At 35.4% G+C, this 9494-nt stretch overlaps 1 protein-coding gene across 1 annotated transcript; it reads right to left on the reverse strand.

Moving 5' to 3' along the window:
* Nucleotides 1–6602: 6602 nt before the first annotated feature.
* Nucleotides 6603–8966, reverse strand: LOC131638137 (probable pectinesterase/pectinesterase inhibitor 41). Its single transcript, XM_058908686.1, has 2 exons — nucleotides 7940–8966; nucleotides 6603–7400 (listed from the first exon to the last, which is right to left on the reverse strand). Exons 1-2 carry the CDS (start codon nucleotides 8931–8933, stop codon nucleotides 6712–6714), a joined length of 1683 nt encoding a protein of 560 aa, XP_058764669.1. The 5' UTR covers nucleotides 8934–8966; the 3' UTR covers nucleotides 6603–6711.
* Nucleotides 8967–9494: the final 528 nt, after the last annotated feature.

Consider the following 9494-nt stretch of genomic DNA (forward strand, 5'->3'; position numbering starts at 1 on the left):
TACAAAATGAAAAATCCTTGAATATTACATCAATTAGAAGTGTCCATGGTGGAGAATTCCAAAATGCATCTTTTGAAGAATTTTGTGAGGAAAATGGCATCTTTCATAATTTTTCAGCACTAAGGACTCCTCAACAAAATGGAGTAGTTGAAAGGAAAAATAGATCCCTAGTTGAACTTGCAATGAACATGCTAAGTGACTCAAATCTACCAAAGTACTTTTGGGCTGATGTAGTTAGTACGAAATGTTATGTAAGCAATCGCGTTACCATTAGGTCAATCTTAAAAAGACTCCATATGAACTTTTAAAGGGAAGAAAGTTAAACAATGCTCACTTTCATGTTTTTGGATGTAAATGATTTGTCTTTAACAATGACAAAGACAATCTCAGTAAGTTCGAAGAGAAATCCAACAGAGGTATCTTTCATGGTTACTCTCTCACAAGTAAGACTTATAGAATCTATAATAAAAGGACTTTAACTACTGAAGAATCAATGAATGTGTCTTTTGGTGAATCTAACCCCTTTAAGGAGGATATAATTTTTTATGATGATAATGATTTTTTTAGAAGCACCGACGGAAGTAATTTCCATAGATGATAAAATTGAAGAATTGGAACATGTTGTGAAAAACGATATTGTAAACAGAGTATAAACAGTTTCTTCTTGACGACAAGAAACTCACAATGGTTAGAAAAGATGGTAAAATAAGAAGAGCACAATAATTGGTTATAACTGCTATTCTTTTCTTTCTCTTTAAAACAAGATTACAAGTTACAAGAATAACAATTAACCCTATCACCCTTAATTAGGATTTGCAGTATGCAATAATGAGAGACTAGTATGCTATTTATAATTAAAACTAACATACTAACTAATGGACTTTTTCCACAAGGCCAATTACACAAGTTAACTTAATAAACAAGCTAACTTAAAAAATTAGGGTTTAAACACTAAAACCTAATTTAACATGCTAACAACCCTAGCATCTTCGACACCTGCATGCTAGACCCATCTTCGACTGCAGCATACACACTTCGGCACCAGCATGTGAACAACCTTCAACTTTATGCTTAACCCTTTCAAACTGTCGAACCAAGAAGCTACCCTTCGACCATGCTAGAGTTTGATCCAATGTCTCACAAATCTCCATCTTGGACCTAACTCTAAAACATAAAGGGAACAAACTAGCTTTCTTCATGCAGCTTTATCAACTGCATACAGTGGAAAAACTTGTAACTTGGCAATGTCTTGCTGATCATATCAACAGCATTGTCCTTAGTCGAAACCTTTAGCACTTGGACTTCTCCATGCTCGATTACCCCTCTGAAGAAATGCAACTTCACATTGATGTGCTTAGTTCGCTCTTGATATGCTAAGTTCTTCGGTAGGTGTATTGCACTTTGACTATCACATTTAACAGTGATACCTCGACCTTGAAGTTTCAGCTACTTCGCAAAACCTTCAAGCCACAATGCTTCTTTCACAGCTTCAGTTAGGGTAATATACTCCGCTTCAGTGGTTGATAGCGCAACAACCTTCTGAAGTGTTGCGTTCCAACTAACTGTTGTGCCAAACATAGTGAAAACATATCCAGAAATAGATTTTCTAAAATCCATACAACCTACATAATCAGAGTCGACATTTTCTTCGATTACTGCTTTACTATCTTCACCCAAGGCTCCACCATAAATTAGGACCCTATTCAGAGACCCAATTATGTACCTTAAAATACACTTCAGTGCTTGCCAGTGATCCTTTCTAGGATTCTCCATGTACCTGCTTACAAGAGTTATTGCATATACTATATCGGGTCTAGTATAGACCATAACATACATCAAAGAACCAACTATATTAGCATATGAGATGCTATTCATATAGGCTCTTTCGACATCAGTACTAGGACACTGATCAATACTCGGGTTAAATTGAGGGTTTGTTGGAGTCACAATAGGCTTTGAATTCGACATACCAAACTTGTCAAGAATCTTCCGTAGGTATACCTCTTGAGATAAGCATAATTCCGACTGCTTTCTATCTCTTCGAATGTCAATTCCAAGAATCCTGGATGCAGCTCCCAGATCCTTCATATCGAACTCCTTATTGAGTTCGGCCTTCACCCTTTTTATATCTTTGACATTGTTGCTTGCTATGAGAATATCATCCACATAAAGCAACAAAATAACAAATGAACTACCAGGTCGAAATTGGAAGTAAACACAGTGGTCGAACTGACTTCTAATGAAATTTATGTGTGCCATGAATTTGTCGAATCTCCTATTCCACTATCGAGGAGACTGTTTTAGTCCATATAAGGATGTCTTTAGCTTGCACACATAATCTTCCTTCCTATTTTCGACATACCCTTCAGACTGTCTCATCAGGATCGTTTCATCTAGATCACCATACAAGAAAGCAGTCTTCACATCTATCTGTTCTAGTTCAAGATCGAATTGTGCCACCGTGGCAAGCAACATCTGAATGGACCTATTCTTCAAAACAGAAGAAAACACATCATTGAAGTCGACACCATCTTTCTCAGTGAAACCCCTTGCGACCAACCTTGTCTTGTATCTTTTCGACGCCACTCCTTTAATTCCTTCCTTAACTTTGAGAATCCATTTATAGCTGACTAACTTTTCCCCAGCAGGTTTCTTGATCAGTTCCCAAGTGTGATTATCATGAAGAGATTTCATATCATCATTCATGGCCTTCAGCCATTCAGTCTTATTTCGACTCCTCATAACTTCCTTGTAGTCTCTAGGTTCTTCGTCTATAACCTCACTTGCATAGATTAAGGCATAAGCTATAAGATCGCATACCCAAGTCTCTGAGGTGGATTGATAACTCTTCTCGACCTATCTATTGACAATAGGTAGTCATCGACAGTTTACTCAACCTCCTCAACATCTTCTGCTTCTTCTTCGACTTCATCTAGAATATGCAATTCAGTATTAATATGCTCCACCTCAACAGGAATCTCTTCATGTTCCAGCTCTTCTGCACTTCGACCATCATCATCATCAATTTTCTTGAAAGCCATCTCAGCTTCATTGAAAACTACATCTCGACTGGTGATACACCTCCTGTGACCTGGCTATAGGTACCATAGCCTATAAGCTTTGACTCCTTCAGGGTATCCCATGAACATGCATTTAAGAGCTCTAGGTTCGACCTTGTCTTGCCTAATTTGAGCATAGGATACGCAGCCAAATACTTTCAGTTTGTCGAAATCTGGTGGATGTCCAGACCAAATCTCTTCAGGTGTCTTCATATCTAGCACTGTCGAAGGACATCTGTTTATCAAATATGTTGCTGTCGAAACAACCTCAGCCCAAAACACATTCTTTAATCCAACACCAGTCAACATGCATTTGACTTTCTCCAAAATAGTTCGATTAAACCTTTCAGCCAAACCATTTTGTTATGGAGTACCTGCAGTAGTTATGTGCCTTGCAATACTAGAGGCAGCACAAAAGTTGTCAAACGCCTCATTGCAAAATTCAAGGCCATTATCGGTTCTCAACCTCTTGACCTTTCTGCTAGTTTGATTTTCGACCAAAGTCTTCCAACTTTTGAAATTCTCAAAAGTTTCATCCTTAGTCTTCTGGATGAATGCCCGTAATTTTTTGGAATAATCATCTACTATGGATAAAAAATACCTCGCTCCTGAATGTGATTGACACCTTGCAGGCCCCCAAAGATCAGCATGGACATTATTGAGGGATCCATGTGTTCTTTGTTTGCCTTTATTGAACTTCACTCTGCAGTATTTTCCAAGTACACAAGGTTCACAAAACTTCAGTTTTTCGACTTTGTCTCCACCAATCAGATTTTGTTTCCCTAATTCGACCAGATCCCTTTCACTGACATGGCCCAATCTCATGTGTCAGATTTCTGTCTTCGACAAAGGTTTCGTGAATGCAAAATTTGTCGAACCACTTACAACTTCAGCCTCAAGGGTATACAAGCCTTATTTCTTCACGCCTCTCAAGACTTCCTTCGACCCCTTCATGACTCTTAGGATACTTTTCTCTCCTTGGAAAACATATCCTTTCTTGTCGAATTCACCAAGAGAAAATATATTTCTCTTTAAATCAGGAACATACCTGACTTTAGTCAACAACCTTATTCACTCATCATGGAGCATGAATCTCACAGATCCAACACCTGCAATCTTGCAAGCTTTGTTATTTCCCAGCAATACTGATCCACCATCTTGATCACATAATTCCTCGAACAAGTCTTTGTTTGGAGTCATGTACCAAGTGAAAACTGAATCCATAATCCACTCTCTTCTCGAGTCACTGCTCGAAATCATCTTGAACAATGGCTGCATTGCCATTATCCTTACCTCCATGATCTTTCAGGCGTTCAGGGCACACCTTTCTTGTGTGACCCTCCTTCTTACAATGCCCTTTCTCCGTAGCTAGTTCTTACAGATAAAAGAGCATCCTCTACAAAACTTACTTTAACGTGTAAGTCATAGCTTTTCCTCTGTACTAGAGCGGTATAGCGCCGCCACACTGGTTGTGTCCATAATTTTTTTTTAATATGCTACTGATAATCGCAATTGACATTGTTATCTCTATTGTGCATATTCGAATACGCAATATAATGTCGGTATATATATATATATCATCTTAGAAACAATGAATGCCCTACTTGCCGTACTCATTGTGTAAGTCGTCACTCTTTGCGAGATGATCCAAAGTTCCAAACTATGATGCCCTTATTGCTATGCTATATCCATATATCGAGAAGTATGAGAAAGAGGTATAATTTTACATGTTCACTACTTTGTACTAATAATACACGCTACTGTTTGCATACACCTTTCGTAAAATTTAACTTTGTGATGCCACTCTATTACATTGCAAGAGCTTGAATTTAGTGAAGAAGAAAAGAACCGAAATAAGTAGGTCAATGTCTATTCAGTCATCATCAACAATATGTGATTTATTCAATCTTGAAGGTCTACCTTTATTTTTGTCAGATTCAAGTTTCAATAGCAAAAGCATTTCAACGGAAATCTGAAGTACTCACCAAGAGACGCAAATACAATACACCAAGTTCATTTGTGACAAGATTGCAGCGTAATTAAAGAAACCTTCAATCCATGAGACAAAATCAAGCTGCTGATATTCAAGGATCTGAAGAAAACGAGGAGGAAAATGGCAACAATGAAAAGGCCTCATCTTGAGTTTTGGATGTTCATCTCATGTTTATTTCTCCGGACAAAGAAGCTCATACGCCAAGTTTGGAGCAGGTTCCCTGTGTTGTCAACCAACTTTGTCTGTTAAGAACCTTTACGAAGTGAGATCATTTTTTCTTTTGATTTGTATATTTTTCTTTTTGACTTGGTTGTAATTTGGATTGTTTTATCTTTTTAACTTGGTTGATAAATGATTAGTAATAGCTTGATTTTTTGAGTCATTTTTAGTAATATGTAAGTACTTGTTACCAACTTTGTAGTAGATTTTATGATAACTTCTAAGTTCAATGAATTTGAATGTCTTATTTAAATTGAAAATATTTTAAATTATAATTTTATTTTATATTACAGTTATTTTAATATATAATTTATAATGTTTCAAAAGTTTATTAAAATAAAAAATTATTTAATTTGATATAGAAATTCTCTGCGGATTGTTTTCTGCGGATTTACGTGCGGATTTATCTGCAGAACTTCCTGCCAAAAATATTATCCACGAAGGTTTTAGCTGGAGACAGAAAACCGCAAGAAAATCCGCAAGAAAATAGAGTTTCTCACGGTGTTAAAAATTCTCACCAAATGGTTTATACAATTGCCAAGAGAAAAGACCTACTTGCCCTTGCCTTTTTCTATCATTCATTATCTTAGCCTCCTGAATTTAATTAATTTTCTATTAACTTCTTGCAAATCTCCATTACTTTGGGTTTGATAATATAGGGACATTACAGAATCTCTTGCTATCAAACACATGAGAAGGGAATTTTATTGTATCAGTGACGGAAAACTATTCTCTCTAAATTCAATTCTTTTTATTGTGAAAAATCAATATTATTAAGTTAAACGTCAATACCAAAGTTTAAATTTTGAATCTCACTGTACGTGCGGAGAGTTTATAGTGGTTATAACCATATCAACGTTTTTAAAAGGTGAATTCTTATTTATCCAATTTAAAAAATTGGGTAAAGTTACCTTCAATGTAAAATGCCTTTGAAATAATCAAAAAGTATACTATTTAATAATTAATTAAATAAGATAAAACTAAATGATGTAATGTGATTGGTGGAAGGTACACTACCCAACTTTTTGTGATAGGTAGAGAAGTTAACTCTAACAATGTTTGCCAAAGATTAATTTTCATCACAAATTCTATAATTTACATTAGCGGTGATTTTTATGATGAAATATTTAGCGAGAAATATTTGTCAAGCAAAGTTTATAAAAAGTCAAAGCTATTCGCTCTTGTTATGAATTTTGCGACGGGAATTTATTGAAAATTTTTATCTATCACAGAATCCCTTACTAATATTTATTTCTGACAAATGGTATATATATCAAAACAAAAAATATTAATGAAAAGATGTTACAAATTAGCAAAGAAGCAATGCATTATTTAATCAACTATAAATAGACAATAGAGAAGCTTACACAAATATAATTAAAAGAATTACAAATAATTTTTGCACTTGATTTTAACTACAAGCTTGTAACTCTGATATAGTTATATCAATCCACTTGAGTATGGAACACCAGTTTGAGGCAACCAATTATCTCCACCCAAAAAATTAAACACTGTAAAATTAGCAGCATCAGTGTCATCAATAACATGATATCCAACCCAATTCACTCGCAGTGTAGTATTTGAACCATCTCCTGTATTATTAAACTCTGCATAATACAATGTACTCAATGCAAAATCTCCACTCCAATCATGCCATCCTGAAGGATCTATCAAACTGTCCATAAAACATTGCATGTAAACGGTCCTTGAATACTGTTTCCATGGCCTTCCAAGATATGTTTTCACCGTAGTAATATTCGCTAAATCATCGGCAGCTTTTATAGTTGAGTTATGTATAGAAGTTCCTGTGTTTTGATTTGGATCAGTTCGGCCTTGAGCAGTTATAGCGTTGAACTGTCCCGGGTTGGGAAGGCGAGGATAGAGATTGCAGTTTTGGAAAACAACTGCTGCGTTTCCGAATATGAAATCGACGGTTCCATAGATGTCACATTCGCGATAGAATTGTCGCATGGAATGTGTGTATAATGTGTCTTGATAGCCTTCGAAACTGCAGCTGTAGAAGGTCGATAAATCTGCTCCGTTGCGAACTGCCACTGCTTGGTGTTTGCTTGGTCCGGCTGTGTTGCGGAATGTCATGTTCACTGCTAAGAATCCTTGTGCCACCACAGCTGCAAGTTCATGCATGTAAAATCAACACAAACGCGATTAAATATTATGTTCCTTTTATATTAATCAAGTTAAACTTCGTTAAGATTGGTTCAGATGTGAACACTGACACATCAAACACACATGATTAATTAATTTTCATGTATGCTATAACAAGTAAAGAATATTAATTCATGTGTAAGTAAAGTGCTTATTAATTAGCAATCAAATACTCAAAATATAATCATAAAAAAGTAAATCAACGTGACTTTTTATTGATTCTACTCTAAGCATGATCACACCTATGTGTTGCTTGTAATTAAGGACATGAATCAGCAATGCATGATATATTAAAAAAAAAAATTTAAGTATAAATCTATATCTTCTGCATGCAGTTGCAAAGACTAATCTATTGAGTCAGACAAAACTATAATAGACAGCAATAAAAAGAAATTTTTTAGTATAAATCTATATCTTGTGCATGCAATTGCAGTGACGAATCTATTGAGTCAGATAGGATTATAATAGACAGCAAAACTTATGATTAATTAACTTTGCTTACCGAATGTAGCTGAGTTGAACGTAGTAAAATTATCAACAACATTGTGATCACCGGTAATAATCGTTCGATTAATCCCTTCTCCAACCATCATCAAGTACTTCTTTTTGCTAGTTATAGAAACATATTCTTGATAAACACCCTCAGCAACAAAAATCAAAAAGTAACCATTACCAGCAACACTGTTATTTGGTGCAATATTGATAGCATCATTAATAGTTGTAAAGTTTCCACTTCCATCTTGATTAACAATCACAATATCACTCACTACTACACTTTCATCAATCGTTTGAAGTAGTTTCCTCCCATGTCTTTTAGCCGAATCATAACGTGCGCGTGTTTTATCCGACATGTTCAACGGTAAACGACCGTTACGAAACCCTAGATTTCTCCCGTTGTGTGAGAATGATGTTTGCTTTTTGCTATCACCAACCCAACCCTTTAAGAACAATGCAAGTGACACACTATGAATCTTTGCATCATTGGAGATTGTTGATGATAAATCGTTAACCACTGTTTGATCTGAAGTTGTATTCAAACCTTCTAAACATGTTTGTGTGTTTGTTAAAACAGCACTAAGCAAGGTTTGAAACTCTTCACCTTGAGAAACGGGAAGAACATCGCTAGTTTTGTTAGCGGTTTGGTGCGTGTTTGATAAGAATTCGAAGTTTTGTTGAGCGAGGAATTTGCAATCTGTAAGAGCTGAAATTGTGGTTTGTGATAGTGATGATTTCTTTTTAAGATGTGAAAGAACTGAGTTTAAAAATTTTCTTGATTGAGATAAGGATTTTCGGACAGAGAAACGACCGTAGTCAATTACGGTGCCGTTTTGTTTAGCAAGTAGGGTTTTGCAAAAGGGAGGGTCTACGGTGGACTCGCATATTTTTTGTGGTGGGATGTTAGGTTTATCAGCTATGGAAGATAATGGAAATGATGCTAAAATGGAAAATGAAAGAAAAATGGAGAGTGTGAGAATGGAAAAGTTCTTGAAGGCCATTTGTGTGTGTGTTTTTTTTTTTTTAATAGAGGAATTGAATTAGGAGTGGTTTTGTATTTAGTTAGAGGGATTGTGAGGGTTTATATAGGAGTGGAGGGAGATTTAGATCTTAAGAAAATGATATGATGGTGATTTAAGAATGAAGCTATTGCATGTTAAAAATGTCAACTTCAAAGGAATCTATGTATGCATTTTCCTATTTGTGAAAAATATAATGCATGTATCCTAGTTGATGGCGTGGCAGTGGTGACCTTGCATGGAAGAATTAAATGTGGCCAACAACAAACCATTTTGGTCCTTTACGTTAACATTGATTTTGATTCTTAAGTTAAAAAAAAAAAAATAATAATAATTCTTTACCCACCTCCTAATTTTCTTGGTCACCTCTGGTGAATTTACAAAAATACCCTTTGTTTCGGAAGTTTATTTTCGAAAACGTACTTTTATTGAAAATAAGGTGTTTTCGGAAATGCATCTCCGAAAAGGTGAATATTTTAATGAAAAATATTGATTTCGGAGATGCATCTCCGAAATAAAGTTGTTTTTCAGAAAATTGGTGTA

This window comes from Vicia villosa, unplaced genomic scaffold (assembly GCF_029867415.1).
Source record: "Vicia villosa cultivar HV-30 ecotype Madison, WI unplaced genomic scaffold, Vvil1.0 ctg.002187F_1_1, whole genome shotgun sequence".
Classification (NCBI taxonomy): domain Eukaryota; kingdom Viridiplantae; phylum Streptophyta; class Magnoliopsida; order Fabales; family Fabaceae; genus Vicia; species Vicia villosa.